This window comes from Balaenoptera physalus, assembly GCF_965194825.1.
Source record: "Balaenoptera physalus genome assembly, chromosome: 1".
Taxonomy (NCBI): domain Eukaryota; kingdom Metazoa; phylum Chordata; class Mammalia; order Artiodactyla; family Balaenopteridae; genus Balaenoptera; species Balaenoptera physalus.
Window position 1 is genome coordinate 88,273,736 of NC_138882.1, and position 19,169 is coordinate 88,292,904.

The 19,169-nt window shown below is 39.8% G+C and overlaps 1 protein-coding gene across 3 annotated transcripts in view; it reads left to right on the forward strand.

The window, feature by feature from the left end:
* Positions 1-1,768: 1,768 nt before the first annotated feature.
* Positions 1,769-19,169, forward strand: part of OTUD7B (OTU deubiquitinase 7B) — a 52,763-nt gene continuing 35,362 nt past the window's right edge. Inside the window, exons 1-2 of one of the 3 annotated variants that reach the window (XM_082474310.1) lie at positions 1,957-2,089; positions 17,416-17,630. Coding sequence is in view for 1 of the 3 variants with exons in the window: in XM_082474309.1 (XP_082330435.1) it covers positions 5,945-5,972 (28 nt within the window). In the remaining 2 variants the exon portion in view is untranslated. Of the gene's footprint in view, positions 2,090-3,229; positions 5,973-17,415; positions 17,631-19,169 lie in introns of those variants that run through there. The other 2 variants (XM_082474311.1, XM_082474309.1) reach the window with 2 other exon arrangements.

Here is a 19,169-nt window from a genome sequence, read left to right on the forward strand (position 1 = left end):
GTGGGTGTGATCCATGGAGTTCAGTGACCAAGTCTCATCCTACTCCTCCTCAAATCTGCCACTGAACAGTATCTAAAATTTGTAGTCCCCACATGCTTGTCCCTGTTGGTCCTGGATGTGCCTCATGCTAGGTACTCTGATCTGCTTGGCCTTGGTATAGCCCTAGGCCCTAAATCTTCAACTCTAAATCCAGGATATTCCCAAGAAATATAGCTGTCTAGGAAGTTTCTTGTTTCAGATGTCAATTTTCTAGTCTTGAGCTGGGTAATTCTAAAGTGTCTATGCTCCCCTCTTTCCCTTTAGAAACTGAGGACTTCAGAAAGTAGTGAGGGGACAGAAAAGTTGACTGTAATATTTGTTTTTAAATAGGCCTAATGGGCACAACATTTTTAAAATGCAAACCAGTTGCCACAATGTTAGGAATCTGAATTAAAAGTTAGCATTTCTTGGGCTTCCCTGGTGGCGCAGTGGTTAAGAATCTGCCTGCCAAGGCAGGGGACTAAGCGTTCGAGCCCTGGTCCCGGAAGATCCCACATGCTGCAGAGCAACTCAGTCCCAGCGCCACAGCTACTGAGCCTGAGCTCTAGAGCCCGCAAGCCACAACTATTGAAGCCTGCGCGCCTAGAGCCCTCAACGAAGAGTAGCCCCCTAGCCCCCGCTTGCCGCAACTAGAGAAAGCCCGCGCGCAGCAACGAAGAGCCAACACAGCCAAAAATAAATAAATAAAATAAATAAACTTTAAAAAAATTTAGCATTTCTTTGGTCAGATTATAGCAGGGGCTGGCTCCATTTTGTGTTTGTCATAAAGAGGTATTTATTAAATGTCTCTTACCTGAAACTGTCCACGTTCGTCTAATATTTATTCATTCAACAAATATGGAAGGTCTGCTATGTGCCAGGCAAGGCTTATGCTCCCATAGCCATAGGTCCTTGTAAATCACACAGCACATATGTGAGTTCTGCCGTATACAATACAGTTTTATGTGTTTTACTAAAGCGTAAGACCCTTGATGCCTGGAATTATGTCTTATTCATTTTTGTGTCCCCAGTATCAATGAGCACAGTGCCTTGCACGTAGTAGGGACTCAATATTTGTGAATTGAACTATGCTACAGTATAGTTGTTGTACAAAGCTGTTAATAGGCATTACCAAAAAAGCACTACATAACTTGTTTTGCTTGCGCTAACAGTCTAAGGCAGATATATCAATAGGGTATCATCATTACGCAAGTAAATAAATATTGAATATTTACAGAGAAAAGTATTCGGTTGGCCAAAAAGTTCGTTCGGGTTTTCCCCTAACATCTTACACTATGTTCACTGCAGGAGTGAAGGAGGGAGAGTGCTTAACTGGGTGGAGATTGGTCTGGAAGAAGTGTTAATTTTCCTCCGGTCAGTCCAGAATGATCATGTAGAGTAACTAGAATTTCAGTCTTCTCATTCTAAGTATTTTCATCCCTCTCACCTTTCTAGAACTACCCCGCCTCTTTCTGCTTCTTCCCAAAGGGCTGTGTCCGACTGAGTACACCTCAAAGTCTCAAGAGTCCACCCAGTAGCCCTCCAGCTTCGGTTCAAGAACTCTCCAGAACAGGGGCTTTAGGTACACGGGCCAGGAAAACACAGGGTCACGCGCGGGGCAAGCGCCAAACTGGCCGCAGCTAGGGGAGTGGCGCTAAGGGCGGGGCTGCTACGGGGTGGGGCGGGGCGGGGCTGGGCGGGAGGAGGCCCGGGGGCCGCTTGGGTGTCACCACCAACCCGCTCCGGCCGGAAACTGGCGCTTGTTTCCGGCCGGACGGCCGAAAACCACCGATCCTGAACCAGCAGTCGGAGTCGGAGTGGCGACCGAGTGTGGAGCAGGCAAAAAGCCACTGGGGGAGGCCAGTCCAGATCACTCCCGTCTGGCTCCAGCTCCTGATCCTGTGCGGAACAACAGCCGCGGTCTCAGTCTCTGCCACCGCCTCCGCCTCCGCCTCCATCGTCGACGGGGGAGGGGCCGGCCGGACCCCGGGGTCACAGCAGAGGAATGAGGAGAGGCAGCCGGGCCCCGCGCTCCGCCCCGGCCTAGGGCCTTGCCCCGGGAGCCGCGAGGGTAACGGAGCCCCCGCCTTGTCACCCTCCCCCGTCTGCTCCCGCCCCTCCCGCCTCTTCAGACTCCCAAACTCTGACCCTCTGATCGCCACTGTCCCCCATCTCCTTTCTGATTATATTTCACCCTGAGCCATCTCCTCTCGGCACCCCCTCTTCGCCCTGACTGTTCCTTGCTTGGCCCCAACCTTTCCCCGGTTACTTCTCCCTTTCACCTGCGTCCCGCCTTCCCAGCCCCCCTTCCCCGTTCGTGGCCTCCCTTCCTCAGCTGTGCTGGGCAGTTTGGACGGTCCTCCCTTGTCAGCTAGACTTTCGGGGAGGGATGGTGGAGTTTTAAGGTGGCTAGGAGTGCAGGGTACTACCCTCATTGTAGGATAAAGTTCATTTTAAAGTCTCAATATAAAAGTAAAAAGAAAACAAGCTGTTCTCCCCTGTCGATAGCCAAACTGAGGTGCGTCCAGTAATGGAGGAAGGGAGCGAAAAAGAAGTGTGTGTGTGTGTGTGTGTGTGTGTGTGTGTGTGTGTGTGTGTGAGAGAGAGAGAGAGATTGATTCTAGGGCAGGCTTATGAACTTTAGAAAAAAGAAAAGTTGCCATGAGCCGATGGAAACTTTAGAAGCTGATGATGAGTAAGCCGGGGGCTGCGTGATCTCACTCCTCTTCTCATAATTACTAGGTTAACGGTGTGGCTCCGGTCGGGATGGAACGGGATTTGTTTACTGGGACGGCGTATTTTTAGCTTGTCGGCTCACAAGGACCAGCGCTCTGAGTCTCTTCTCTCCGCCTCTCTCTTCCCCTCCGTCTTTCCTTCTCTCTCTTCCTCTCTCTTTTTCTCAACCCCCTGCCCCCGCGCCCCACCCCCGCCACGGTCTAGGTAGTCTCTCTGGAGCCCAGGTGGCTTCTCTGGGCACAATACAGAGATAAAAATTAAGTTCAAAGAAATTTTCTGTAAGAGATTCTCCCCAGCTCTTCAGGGAGTTTTCTTTTCATGAATGCAAAGGCAAAAATTAGTTGACTTTTAGTACATATATGTATAAAATACTTTATAGAAAATCAGAAACGGGTAATTGTTCAGTCTTTGGCTTCTCATACTGTATATTTAGATCTTAGAGGACGCTGGATCCCTTTGTCTTTCAACCTTTTTCTAAAGTGGGAAAGGACAAAGTAGAAGAGGTAGTGATAAGGCAGGTCCAAAAGGATAGCTAGTCCTAAATCTTTTAAAAACATTTTCTATACTGTATAACTTTAAAAAACAGAAACTTTCTTTCCTAATAAATGAGATTGCATTCTTGATGGGATGGAGAAGACAGCAGAGGCTTATGCTGGGTGCCTAGGGAGAATCAGACTTGTAATTAAGCATTTGCTGTGCATAATTTACAAATGAATACATTATGGGCAAACAGTTATACTCTTTGTCCTCATTGTTTTTCCGAGCCTTTCTTTTAAAGGTTAGTAACCAACCTGCTGTGCTAGTCTATTGATATTTTGAAGGCTGGACAGAACTGTAAAATAAATGAAATTGATGTTGCTCATCTGGAAGCTGAATACCGGTCTGTTCTAATTTCCACTAGCTACCCAGCATGCCTCAGAGCACCTCCCTGAGTTAGTGGCCAGTTACTATGTACTTAGAGATTACAAATGAATAGACAAATTAGCTCATGGTAGGAATAATTGAGATGATAAATACGCTGAAAAGATTTTCCAAAACTGAAATAGATTATTTTTCGATTTTTTCCATTTCGGATTATCAGCACCTTTCTACCGATAATCATCCATTAACATGAATAATTTAGAGTTGAACAGATATCCACTTTGGACAGTACGCATTCAAGCAGGAAGGAAAGATGGAAGGAAGATAGTTTCCAAACTATTACTATTTTTGTTGTTGTTGTTGCCTGCTTTGACTTATCCCTTTCATTTAATGCCAAAGACTCCTTTGTGAAAAAAAAAAGTAAACCTTTGCCAAAGAAAGGGCTGTCTACTGACTTGTATAAGGCAGGCTGACCAGTAGTAATGATTGTTAATTACTAGTTGGACTTTGTGTAGTTATGTTACCAACAACGTGAAAATTTTCCTGAAGCTTCATTTCGTTAATCTCTTTCTTTTGGGACCCCTATTGAAAATGATTTAATTTGAAGGGTAATATCTGATTTTTAAAAATCACACATGCTGTTCCAGAGTCTGTTGACTATCAATAGTTGTTTTAATTTATGAGTTAGTTCGTGCCAATATCAGTGATGATATCTGGCAAATTCAATTCATATCTATATTTAGCAACTTCTCCTAGTTGAACTACATATATTATTCCAGGGGTTGGGGGTGGGGATTGAAGGAGTGAATAAACTCTAGGAATAAGTGTAGGGCAGCCCAATAGCCCATCACTGTTTTCAGTTCTCAGAAGGCTTTGTTTGGAATTTTGAGATTCAATATATATGTAACCAAGTGAATTATGATGGAATAACTCAGTATTAAAAATAAGTTTTCAGACTGTTATGAGGGCACTAAGTGCCACTTGTTAAAGTTTTAGAGCTCCTGAATGTCTCAAGCATGCTAAGTATGCTGGCGGAGGACTTTATAAGGGAGCATGCGTTCTTCTTACCCCAGACATTCATCCCATCAAGGGAAAAATCCTGAAACAATGCTTTGAAGTGTGACTTCAGCAGTATCTTTCCTATGCAAACTTAGGAGCTGTGGAATGGCAGCCTGGAATCTTCTCAACAGCCCCTGATAAATAAGACAATTAAAATCTGTGTAACTAGAATGTAGATGCAGGACAGTTTTATCATGAATGCCTGAAATTAGTTGATTTTTTAATATGATAGAAGAAGGAAGTTGATTTTTTTTAAAGTAATAAATCCTTGCTGAATAATGACTGAACACTCCTGTGGATAAGGCAGTTTCCAAGTGCCAGTGACAGGCTTTGGGGAGATATAAAAGGTATAAAAACAGGTGTTCTTGCCCTTGGGACAAGGGTGATGTTGGGGAAGGCAGTATGTAAATGAGAAAGCAGACTATTATAAGCTTTAACATTTAAGAAAAAACATAAAAACAAAACCAAGTTTAATGTGCTACAAATGAAGTATGTAGAGACTAGAAAATTCGAAGTAACAAAGTATGAATGAAGTAAATTAGGGAAGATTTCTGAGTCAGTAAAATTTGAAATGGACTTGGGAGGCAATGGATTAGAGTCATAATGAGTCATGGGCTATGGAGTTAGATGGATCTTGGTTCAAATTGTGGTTCTACTTTTTACTAATGTGACCTTGGGCAATTTACTTCTCCATCCTTATCTATATAGGGCAATTTACTTCTCCATCCTTATCTATATAATAGGTGTGAGCATTCAACTAAATAAAATAGTTGTTCTGTGTTAGGAGTAAAAGGAGATAAAAGATCTTCTGGGCAGAAAGTATAGAATGTACAGTGTGCAATGATGGTATGAATGACTAAGTTGTGTTTGTGGGGAGAATAAATGAGAGTGACTGGAGAAAATGTGGGTTGGTCAAGTCATGGGTAGAGCAGGCGAGAGGGTGGAGGGGACTCAGAGGCCAGACTCTGTTGGGTGTTGATGAAAGGGTCAATAGAGTCATTGTAGGTCCTTGAACAAAGGATGGATTTAATGAGAAGTATTGAGCCCTCTGATCCAAGAACTCAGGGACAAGGAGTCAGGCACCGGTAAATTGTGACTCTCGGTAAATTGTGACTCTCGTACTTCTCTTCTGGACCATCCTGGCCTAAAGAGATCAGCCAGGAGACATAAGATTCCTTGTAGAAATTTTTGTATTTACACACCTTACTCACCATGTTGAGCTCTGCTTGTGACTGTCTGATGTACCAACCTGTGGGGAAGTCTCAAGGCTATGGCTGGATTCTCTTCAAGAGCTTATGGTAAGGACAGTGTCATGTTTCCAGTGCATTGAACTTTCAGTTATCTCTGCTATTGTAGGGAGCACTAGTTTAGGTAATTCAGAACTGCAGAAAGAAATTTCTTGGTTTGAAAATGCATTATTTTTAAAAACCAGACTTATTTTAGTGTTTTGGGGATCATACTGATGAAATGAATTTGCATTTCTAAGCCTGAATTACCTGATAGTGAGGAAAGTATACTGATGGTGAAGAAACGTCAGTCTTGAATTAAAGATTTTGCCTCAGAAATCCATAAAATGAGAAGTCCATATGAGGGTAATTAAGACTGGGCTATACTGAGTATGTTAATGAAGACCAATTTCTTTTCAAAATCTGTGTGGGTCCAATGTGGCCTCAGGCTGTCTGCCTTATTCCTAAGAGCTATTGGTAGAAGATGCCTATGTTGCAGCCTGAATAAGTCTTTACTCACAATATCTGGAAGAGTCCTACTGCGTGATACTGCATTGTTGAAGATTAAGCTGGCTTTTTCGAAATACTTGGGCTTTGTAGAAGGTCTTCAGATATTAGCTCCTTTGAAAATCTATTAGATTTTTCCTCCTGAAGTAAACTTGTTTGAAAATGTGGCCAATTTAAGAAAAAAAAAAAAAGAAAAAGGAATGGGGAGAAGTCCACACTTAAGAAGTAAACCAAAAAATCACACAGCTGTTCTTCCATCCTTGTTCTTTCAGTTGACTTGCTTTCCTTCATCCTTGCCTACCCCCAGCCTTCTCATAATCATTACCAAACTATGTGCTTGTGATGTCATGGGCACAGGATTATTATTTACCACTTAAGTCAGGAGATTGAAGTATTTCTGAGCTAAAATTCAGAGATGGAAAAATCAGGCATCTTAATTTATACAGTTTAGTTCAGGATTATTTTTAACTGTGTTTTTTAGGATTATCTCATACCTTATACTATAAGAAATAGTTTTTGATAGGAGAGACTACTAAGCTGTTATCTTTAGTGACCTGCTGTGAATTTAGTTCTACTAAGTGGTACGGAGGATTAGGAAAAATGACAGTTTTGTGCCCTTGAAGAATTTACAGCCTAGTTGGGAGTAAGGGGAATAGGAAGGAATGAATACCTGTTGAGCCTCTTTATGCCAGAGAAAATTTTAAAATGTGAAAGTGTATTATCATTTGCATAATACAGACCTCATACCATAGGTATTTTGGGAGAAGAGTACTCAGGTAGTTATGAGTGATGTCACAGAGGAATTGTAACTTACTCCAGATCTTAAAAAAAAATTGTATTAGGTACAAGAAATGAAAATGAAGCAAATAACAAAAAAATCATTTAATTTTGGAGCTGAGAGGGATCAAGCAGAAGCCTGGGCGCAGGAATGTACTTGGAATGTTCTTGGGGCAGTGATGAGACTGACCTGAGTCGCAGTGAATAGTAGTAAAACACAGGTGGTTAGGATGGTCTGGAGCTATGTTTGTAGAGGGTCTTAAAAGTCAGGCTTATAAGTTTAGATCTTAAACGATGGAAAATAGCTAACCACTGAGAATTTTTTATTAGGATTGTAATATGATATTGGGAAATAGATTGGCTTGGAGGGAAGGGAGATTAGCAGCTGGGATGTGTGAAGTGATGAGGCCTGAGCTAGAGTTGTGGAGGGTGGGTTAAGGAGGGGAAAGAGTGACAAAGAGATTGTGAAGGAAAAAGTTGAAATCAGTGCGGGCTGGATGTGGAAGATGATGGAGAGTGATCAATCAAACATAATGATAGCATTTTAAGCCTGGGTTTCTGAGACACTGACTGGGGTAAAGAAGTTAGGGAGGTTTCCTCATTTCTTAGGGAAATATGATGAGTTCAGTTTGAGATGTTTTGGATTTATAGTGGCAATGAAACGTCCAAATGAAAGCTGTTCCAGTTGTTAGAGAAGAACCTACAGCTGGTGGAGAGGTGAGGGTTAATAATGCTTGAAAGTGTGGTTTTGCAGTTCGTCAGCATAGATGTGGTAGCTGTAGCCAAGAAAATGAATAAGCTCTCTGAAGACTAGAGTGTAGGGAAAGAGCAGAAGGCCAAAGATAGTGGTACTGATAAATACTACTATTCTCCACTCTTCAGGCCATCTTAATTGAGTTTTTCTGCCTCCTTTCATGTTTTCCGTTCCTCTGCTCCCCACTCCATCAAATATCCATTGAATGTCTCTTGTAAGCACTGTCTTAGGCACTAAGGAAGCAGATGAGTCAGACAAGATCTCAATCTACAAGGAGGTTATGGGTCTAGTGGGAGGAGAGAGATGTGTCAGTATATAGATGGAATGAAGTGTGATAGGTATTGTGATAGAGGTATGTAGGGGGCAGAGTGGGGGCCTAAAGGTCAGTTCTGCCTTGGACATTCAGAGGTTGGAAAGTGCCTCCCAGAGGAGATGATATTTGAGCTGAGTCTTGAAAGATGAGTTAAGGATATACCCTACAGATGAGAGAGAGAAGTACCCTCCAGGCTAAGAAAACAGCATGAACAAAAGCTTAAAGGAACGCAACAGTCAGACTTCTTCAGGTAACTTTTAAGTAATTATTATGGCTGGAGGACAGGGTTGGAGGGCAGGGAAGAGGCTGGAGAAGTAGGTAAGGCTGATCATGGACAGCTTTATCTTGTGCTACACTAAATGATAAGCCATTTAAGGGTTTTTAAGCATTGGGTGATAAAGTAAGTTTGATGTTCTAGAAAGATGATTTTGTTAGTGGTATATAGAGGGTGGATTGGAGAGGAACAAAGCAAAAGACTTTTAAAATAACTTTATTATGTTTAACAGTAATACGTTTGTTGTTGAGTGATCATGTTTGTGGAATCATGGAATCAGAGAACTAGAGGGACTGTTATGCTTTCTTAGTCTCCCTCATTGATTTTCAAATGGAATACCTGAGATTTACTTAGGATCACAGAAGTAGTGAAATGATAGCTTGGTCTGGAATTCAGTCTTCAGTGGCTGTAATGTGGTAGGTGATTAATAAATGTTAGCTCACCTCTCTCATTCCCTCACAAGTCCCGTTGCAGTGTTTGTTCCATTCTGCCACACTGCATTGAGCTAGAAGACAGAAGGACTTCTGTCGTTTCACTCCATTGTCCTTTTTACTAGCCCAAAGTGAACAGTGGTATTTTCCCAGGTCTGACTGAGGAAGATCTGTCCTGAGAGTACCATGGAGAATAGGGACTTTGACCTGGGGCAGTTGGATGCCCTGGAGTGGAGTGAATAGGATGTTAGGATTCTTCAGCGATAGTGATTCAGATGTAGAAGAATGTCAAGGTACTTGTGTTATTGTGTGTGCAGATGTATTTCTCTCTCCTGCTAAGTTGCCTTCAAGTTTTCTTTTAAACTTAGTTTTAAATTATACCAATGAAACCTTGGTAAAAGAAATAAGCTATGATAAATTGGGCACTGACAAAAAGTATATCTAAAAAACAAGATTTGTCATTAGACTTGGATTCTAAATCTTTCTTCCCCATGTTTTTAATTTCACTGGATTTTTGTGAAGGTAAATTATTTGGGTTTAAAGTGTGAAGTAAGAGTTTGGATTTTGTGTTTTAGTCTTTTTTGCTGGAGAAGGACAGAACAGGTTAGAGGACATCTTAGAGGTCCTTAGATTCCCCTGGGGAAAGTTGGGACATGAGGGGATGTGGAAGGATGGATGCCTTCCATTGGTAAGTCTTCATCGAAACTTAACTGAATTATGATTTCTCTACTCCTTTCTCTGGGCTCTGTCAGCATCTCCAGAGAAGGGCCTTGGATTGGATACTGTCCACTTTAGCAGAGCTGCCAATTCTTAATTCTTTCTCAAGTGGGCAAGGGTACATTTCGTTTTTGTTTATGAGTGTTTGGGGGAGGGGTGGGGAGAGAGGCGGCATAGAATAGCTACTCACAGTGAGTCTTTATCTGAATTCCTATGTAACTGGAAGTTTCCTTGGCTTTGTTTCGGGGCAGATAACTTGGTTACACGGCATTTAAGCTACGTGGGAAGGTGGTTCTCTCTCCTTTCAGTTATCTGACCTAGGATGGCAATAAAAACTTCCTTTCTGTCCATATATGTCAGCCTCCACCTCACTCTGTTCTAAGTGCCTTTTGTGCACACTATGTGGGGGATCTGAAGGACCCTCTTCAGTCTAAAACTGAGCTTATCAACTGTTCCCTTAAAGTTTAGGGGAACCAACCTGCTCCTGATTATTTTTGTGTTAATGACTCCCCTATTCTTCCACCCAGCCCTTTCTTAATTTAAAAATTTTGAATACTAAGATATTTTAAATATTTAGAAAAGTTCAGGGGAAAAAACCCTAACACAATTTTGAGCCCACAACCCAAATTTAATGGATATTAACATTTTGTCATATTTGCTTTAGATCTCTCACTCTCTTTAAGATATAAACTGTTAGGTATGAGATACAGCCAGAGTCCTCCTCTGCATCCTTATCCCCTTCCTCTTTCTTGGGAAATGAATCCTGGCCTGAATTGTTATGTATCATTCCATTTCATGTTCTATACTTTTGAAAAAAATGTGTAATATAGACACAAACAACATATAGTTTTATTTTGAAATCATAAATAGAGTCATACTGCATGTATATTTTTGCAACCTTTTCTCTCAACATTGTTTTTCACATTTGTGTACATGTAGATCTAGTTCATTTAATCACCTAATCTTGAAGCCTTTTTCCTCCACTGCCCTCCCCACTTGCCTCATGAAATAATCCTACCCATCAGAGTCCCAGTTTAAACCCTGTCTTCCATGAAAACTTTCCTGATTTTTTTTTTTTCTCCTGCAGGCTGTGATCTTTCCTACTTCTGAATCTGCCTATCATTTTATTGGTACTGATCTGGTGGTAGTTGTATATTCTTGTATTTTAGTTTATTTGTGCCCTTAGCATGGCTCTTCTACTATACTGTGAGCTCCTTGAAAGCAGATAAGTAGTTTCTTTTATCTTTGTATCCCTCAGGGGCTTGCCACAGTAACTTAAATATAGTAGGCATTTAGTCGCTATTAGTGACTAAATGGTTAATTAATGAATAAAAAAATACAGTCCTTTGAGTTGGTGAACTGTTTAATTATGAGCGGTATAGTGACCCTGATGAAAAATAAAGCTTATAAAGAAACATTCAGCACTGAAAATTATATAGAAATGCACATAAAAGTTGAGAGCAGTCAAGACTAACTTCCTGTAGGAGATGAGAGCAAACATTCCCTGAGAAATGAAATAGGAATTGATTGGTGATATCATCCCAATGAGGAAACTCCTGGGAATTGATCCTGATGGCATTTGAGGCAATGTGCTCCTGTGGCCAGACTCATTTCACTAGCTATCAAATTCTGCTATTGTCATTAAGGTCTTGACACCTTCACTGGAGATTTATATTGGCATTGGGAAAAAGCAGCCTATCTGTTCACTTAATAAATACTGCTGAGAAACAGGAATTCTTAGGCCTCTAAAAAAGAAAGCCTAAATAATGTACACATTTGTACATATATATGTACTTATACTTTTAACAGCACCTTTTTTATTGATGAGACCAGATTGTATCTCAGCAAAATATTTTTAAGCTTTTAATTCTGGAATGTGTAGTATCAGTATAACATTGTTTAGGCCTCACGGAAGCCCTTCCCTCCCCCCGCCAGGAAGAAATTAAATGTTAAGTTGAACTATAATGAAATTGCAATTTTAGAGGTAAAGTAAGTAAAATATCACCAATGGTTATTGCTTAAACTTATGTTTATGTTGTTATGTTAAACGGTTATTATGTTTAATGGTTATTATGTTAAATGGTTATTGCTTAAGCTTATATTTAATAGTTATTGCTTAAACTGTGATTAAACTTAACATGTCACGTCTTGATTTCCTATGGGGGTTCTGAAGAACATTATTATGGACCTTTTTGAGGGCTAATCCCAAATCTATTTATAATTCTAAAATGCACTTCTGAACTTTAATTTACAACCGATTATCTTTTGTAGTTATCTTTAGCTCAAATTTTTGATAAAATGTTCTTATTTCTCAGCACAGTTAGTATATTTGGGAAGGTTGTAGGGGAATGTGTGAAGGTTATAGGCCAGAGTACCTGGAAGATAAGGCTGAGATGAAAACTTAGGCTGTCAGTAGCTACATATAATTGATTGAATTGGCTTTAATGAGCTTACAGTTCCTTTGAGTAAATGACTGCCCCACTATCCTTTCCTGCCACCCCCATGTCTCTTCTCTAGTCTTGATAAGGGAGATCTGGTGGTGGGAAGAGAAAATTGCTTGTGGCCCTTGATTTTATTGATATTTGGAGACTTAACAGGGAAGAGGGTAAGAGCCCTTGCTGCTGGCACCAGATTCTTACCCATGGTTCCCCAAACAGTTCTTAGGATAAGAGCGAGGAGGAATGCAGAAGTCAGGGGAAAGAGCAAAGAAACAGAGTAGAGAGCGAGAGTTAGCAGATATTATAGAATAGGATTGAGGAACAGAAATGGGAAAAAGGGATACGTATAAAAATTTAAAGAGATTCTGTTTCCTCTCATCGTTCAAAACCTGGCTCAGAATTCTTTATAAACCTTGTACCTAAACTATATCAAAGTTGTATCCAGGCCACATACCTACTTGGAAAACATCATATATAGACGTCAGCTTTGAAAGTATCAGCTTTGTGTTCTAAAATAATTCTTTGAAAAGTTAGGTCATTTTAAATGAGTTGGTCTACTAGTGCCTTTTGAATCATTAATAACTGACTTCAAAGGAAAAGAAAAGAATTCCTCTGAGGCTTTAGAATGAGTAAGTCTTGATATTTACATGAAGATAGTCCTAAATGAGGAATGGAGGCAAGACAATGGGAAAATATAATGCTACTATCAAAAATATTTTGGATAGCATGCTCTCATTTAAAAACTTTGCTGCTCTAATGAGTGCCTTTGTGAGTGTTTGCTTTCATCTTCCTTGAACTAGGAGCTCACCTGGCTGAGTGTTTGGACTCTTCATTTTCTGAAAATTTCCATCAGTACTAAGGACAAGATTATCTGATATGAAGAATACTTGGTCCCTGTTTACTGTCTAGGGATAGAGACTTCCCACACTCCTCAGAATTCTGAAAATAGAATTTGAGAGTTAGACTTAAGATTTGCTGCATCCTAGTTTCTTTGGTTGCCTAAAATAAATTCCTAGCTGTTTGACACAAGATGACCTCTCGTTTTAATATTAAGTTCCTTCTCTCTCACATCATCTTTGTAATTTTTGGTAATATACTAGTTCATTATGGAAATTAAGATTGAAAAAAATCATCTACGCAGATTTCCCTTGATGTTTGCTGTCTGGCTGAGACTATAAATTCCTTTCTACTGAACACCTGCTGTGTATTGGAATTTGGACAAGATGCTCTAAGGAGATGCCAAGGAAGTGTTACCCAGTAAATAAACTAAACAAGTAGTAGGAGACTTGGCCCCTTGGGAATTTATATTCTGGGTTAAAATAGGACATAGTGTTATATATTTACACACACATATTTAGAAAAAAAGAAATACAGGCTATGTAGTATTATGTATAATCTCACATAGCATTTTAGAATGGAAAGGAAATGTACATATTGTCATCATTGTCTGGGTGAGGAAAATGAGGCCCAGAATATTTAAATGACTTGTTCAAGGTAGTTACCCTCAACAACAAACATTTTGTTAGATATCTGCCCTCTGAAAAGTTAGGCCTCAGGTATAGAAAGAGTTAAAGTCATCAAGAACTTAATAAGTTATGAAGACTGAATGTTTGCATAAAAAGATAAATAGTAATACAGAGTCATGGGCATTACGTGTCAAGTGAGGGGTACAGTTATATAGAGTTATACAGAAGTTTAGAGGGAGTGGGTAGGGAAAATTTTTACCCTTAGGATAATCTAGGCCTTAGAGAAGAGAGAAGACTGGGTGATTATAGAGGGGAAACATTCAAAGTATGAGAACTTTGAGCTGAGCCCATCTTGCTTGGGGGGCAGAACAAGTAGACATAGTGTTTCACCTAGGAGAGCAACGAGATTAATAAAGTTGGAGAGTTAGGTAAATTGGAGAGGGCCTTAAATCTCAGGCCGAGGAGTTTGGTTTATCCTTACAGTGAAAAATTCCTGAGCAGGGAATTGTATATATAAATAGTATTTGAGGAAAATTGATTCAGCCGTGTGGTGTGAAATGGAGAAAGAGAGAGCAGTTAGAGGACTGTTACAAAAGAGTCTCTACAGGGGTGATGGGAATGGAGAAAGGGGAGAGATTCAAGTGATTTGAAGTAAACTAAATAGAATTTGGTAACTGCTTTTATGGGAAAGGGATAGATAAGAACAATGCTCATGTTTTTATTCTGGGTTATAGCAGTAGGGGAGCTGGGTTTGGTTGGTTTCTGATCTACTCTCCAAAGGGATACCCTGGTGGAAGCAAGCACTGAGTCTAGCCCAGCACTCAAATACTGAATACAGAGAGTTTAAGTGGCTGGTGTGCATGCCTCGTAAGTAGTGGAACTTGGTGTAGAGCCCGTTCTTTTGATTGTTGTTCAGTGCTCTTTCTATTATATCATACGGCTTAAGAGGAGGTCGGTCAGGTGGTTAAAAACACAGAGCAAATGCCTGGAAGTGAAATGGGAAGTTGAAGACCACATTATGATGAGGTTTAACCACAAGCTGTTTCAGTTCTGCATAGATTTTCCTTATATTTAGGCACTAAATGTGTATACTTAATGTAACAGTGATCTAGGTTTCTTAGAGCTATCTTCTTCTGAGTTTCACTTCTTCACAGTCAAGGAAAAAGATTCTTTCAGATTTTGGATTTAATTGCATATATTCCCTGACCCCCAATTTTCAAGATAAAATAGTCCTTCCCCCTGCATGTAGATAGGTTGCTTTGGTTACAGACTATAGATGAAGTAGCCTCAAAGGCCACATTAGTCTTTTTGGAGGAGAGTTTTGGACCCAAATCTTTCAGGCTTATTTACCCTGTCAGCAATTATGAACAGTTTCCTTACACAGATCTTATTACCTAAAAAGGGCAGTAAATACTGTGAATCAATAGGGTATTTTTGCTAATGGTGTGTTTTTAGAGAATTGAATGGCCTTCTGAAGAATCCTTTATGTTTTGTTTTTAAATATGTAGTCAGGTATATTTAAGATGTGACTCCTTCTTACTCCCTTTTTTTCCTTTTCCTTTCCTTTCCTTTCCTTTCCTTTTCTTTTCCTTTCTACCAGGCTTTTATCTGTCTGGTAACAGATACCTGCAGATGCAAAATAGCATTTTCTGGATCAGCTAACACTATGTATCTACTATAAGGGTCTGACACTGTTATGTAATTTCATCAGCCAAGATTAAATATTCCTGGATTTTATGTTAGCTCCCTTGTAGTCAACATATTCCAATGTTTGGCTTCTACAATTCTTATCCCATTTTAATCCTTGCCATGACTCTTCTTTTATAACTTTTGACCTGCCTGGGGAATAAAGGGAAGAAAACTTTGCTATTTAATGATGAAGACCCTACCCTGAGTTATACTAAGTGTTTTATATAATCACCTCATTTAATACTGATAACAATTCCGTAAGTTAGGTAGATACTCTTATACCTGCTTGCAGGTAATTCATCCAAAGTATTTATTACTATGTTAATAAAATATTAATTCACCAGAATATTTAGGCGCTGTTTAAGGTGCTGAGGGATATCACAATGAATATCAGATGAGGTCCCTGCTAAGGCACAGAGAAGTTAAATAACTTGCCCAAAGTCACATAGCAAGAAAGTGGCAGAGCTAGGATTTAGGTATAGAACCGATGGATTCCAAAGGGAATATCTGCAACAATTATTATCAATACAATATGCTGCTGTTTACATATACTACATGTTCTCTGTAATTGCACAAATCAAGCTATAAAAATAGGTGGGTTCCCCCAGTATTTCTTTTTAAAAAGGCTCTTGATGAATCTGAGAAAGAAATCTGCCTTGGTGCTGGCAAGCACACCTGCACAGTAATGCTTTTTCTCTCTTCCCCTCTACCCACTCTCTCTGAACCCAGTCATACCTGGGCATGAACTGGACAGTGAGACCTGCTTTGGCATTTGGATGTGTTTGTGCTTTGAGCACTGGGAGAGTTTTGTTTGTTTCCTTGACTTCCTTGCCCGCTTGCAAGTTCTTTCTTGTAGCACAATGATGAGTAATGTGTTGTTAACCTTGTGATGTGGTCATGCCAGTTGGAATATTTTTTTCTTTTTCCCTTGGTTCTTTCTGATGAGTATGTGACTCTTGGGTCACACTTGCTTTCCACAGTTCGTTCAAACAGAGAAGACTTTCTGTATTCAGAGGATTAGAAAATAGTCTCGAGGTTGAGAGGACTGTTAATATTCAGTGTCTTCTGCCCAGCTGAAATCCAGTTTTGTTAGCATTTTAGGTTTATTCTTTAGCAAGTGTGATCCAAGAGAATACTTGTTAGATTATGGCCATTATCACCATGTGCCATATCTGGAATGAGTGGTATTCTGGAGTTAGGAGCTTAAAAACAGGCACAGGGAGTTTTTTCATGAGCATTACCTAGCAGAAAGCATTAAAAGATGCTTAAGTCTGTGAGAGTGATGAGCTAAATTCCAGTAGGAGTTGAATTCTAGGGATTGATAAGGTGGGATCAAGGTTGTAAGTGTCAAAACTATTTAGTATTGGGGATCCAGTCAATTTAGTATTTGGATTCCAGGAATATCTGGGCATGGCTCATGAGGTTAATGGATGATTTATGTGGGTGTGTCTAGCCTAGTGCTTGATACTTGATTTGGTGCACAATAAACGTTAGTTAAATCTTAAAAAGATACTTGAAAGCTGAGTATTGTCACTTTGTCTTCCTAGGGCAGCTGCCTCATCATTAACTCTTCCTTCTTTAGAAGAGTATTTGTTGAGCCTTTAACTGTGGGTAAAGCATTTGGGAAAGGGATTGGGGTAACAAAGATTTATAATATCAGATTCTTGCTGAGACTTAACATTTATAAATTGAATCAGTTAGGCCTAGCATTTAAGGGGGTTATTTGTGATTTTGCTTTGCTAGAGTCAACCCTTTGCTTTTTTGATAGAAATAACTTCTTGACTCTTTGGTAGAATTAAAAATGCTTGCTTTTCAATTCCAGTTAAACTTTGCTTTAGCCAGAAGCCCTAGAGCTATCTAGGGGGGTTTGATTTTTGATATTTGAGATAGTTGCCTATGATGTTTCCTTTTATCCCCTCTCCATTTTTTTTAGTAAATAAGATAATATATTTGAAAGTGTTTTGTGAACCACAAAGCTAGTGGTTGCTATCACCACCACCATCATTACTAATAATAACATTAAAAATATTAATGGAATGGGATTCATTTTTACAGGGGTTGGTTTCCTGGATTAATTTCAAGGAGGAGAACTCAGAGGACAATGGGATATTTGCCAGATGACTTGTGTACTAATTGATACCTTCTGTAGTTTTTGTGGAAGGGAGAAGGAAAAGCAGAGACCTGACACCCTGAAAACTTGGCCTGGTGCTATGTCTTCGTGAAGGGTTACCTATACTACTTTGATGTGCTCTGTGGTGGCAAGAAAATTTAACAGGATTTATCATCTGTTTGACCTTAGAGGCTTATAGTACATTTTACTGGAAGCATCTGTCTACATAGGAAACAACTTATCCCAGTTTATTGGTAAGATCAACCACATTCCTATATTATGGATCTTATAATAAATAACAAAATTATGTTGGTCCAGGATAGTATCTGCCTGGCCTCCCAGTGTAGGAAGATTGAGGAAACAGTGCCTTTGACCAAAATATTTGGTTAGGTGTTATCATTAAAAGCCTTTACAGTCAACTTCTAATGATTGGTGTTCTTAGAGAAGAACATGTGATTTTTATAATCCAAAAGAGCAACTTGTTCAGTAAATTTTGAAAAGACCTCTTACTTTTAAAAATTTCCTTGCCATCCTTTTCTGTCTCTAGTGCCTGGCACTCAGTAAATCTTTGTTGAATAAAGAAAGTTAGCTGATACCGATCTTAGTGTTTTCTCTGGAACCAGCCCATTAGATGAACTTCTAGAAAGCAGGGATAATGCCTTACTAGTTGATGCATGATGTGTCCCCTCCGCTTAGCAGACTGCCTGGCACTGAGCGGGTCCTTAATAAGTGCTTATTGAATGATTGAGTCAGGAGGTTAAAGTTTTCATAAGGGAGAATTGTGTGACCTCGGTGCTGCTGTGCTGATGGTGGCCCTTCCTAAGAGGAAGAAGAAATGTAGCTTTTCTGCAAATAAACGTGAATGCGAGGAAAGTGATTGCTTTGATGCTTCCAGGCATTTTACATTTTTGGACAAGGAGAAGTAATGTGTTAAAGGTTGGTGCTTTCTCTCTTGGTTTTTATGTTTTATTCTGTTCAAAATTTAGTTATTGCTGTGATTTCTTAACATATGAGAAGTGTATTATAGCTTCAAACTATCAATAGAAAAGAAAAAGAAAAAAATCTCTCCCTATGTCATACATAATTTTATAATTTTATAAAACTTAAATTTTACAGAACTTCAGACCTTAGGGATATAAGGCTAGAAGAATACAGTATTTTCAAATCCAATTTATATTTTTAGTGGTGACGATCAAAACAAAAATGATGATTTGAGCATATTTTCATGATTTTCTTTATAGATGATTTCCCTTCTCCAATATGGTTTGCTTAAGTGCTTAAATTTCCCAGGTACACATTTTTTTCTTTGATATACATCTGTAGAAGTAAGAGATTTATCTGGGTGGCAGGAGGAAAAGATGTTTTCATATATCAATCCACAGTGCAGATTACATGGAGAATTGAAAGTTATCAATATATATGAAGTCAAGTGAAGATTTCTGGAATGGGAGTTAACAGATTTATGTTCTACACACAGTTTTCTTGCTAGTTAGCTGTGTGGATTTGGTCAAGTCACTTAATCTCACTCACCCACCTGGTTCTCAGTGTTTTTTTTTTTTTTAATTTTATTTATTTATGGCTGTGTTGGGTCTTCATTTCTGTGCGAGGGCTTTCTCTAGTTGCGGCAAGTGGGGGCCGCTCTTCATCGCGGTGTGCAGGCCTCTCACTATCGCGGCCTCTCTTGTTGCGGAGCACAGGCTCCAGACGCGCAGGCTCAGTAGTTGTGGCTCACGGGCCCAGTTGCTCCGCGGCATGTGGAATCTTCCCAGACCAGGGCTCAAACCCGTGTCCCC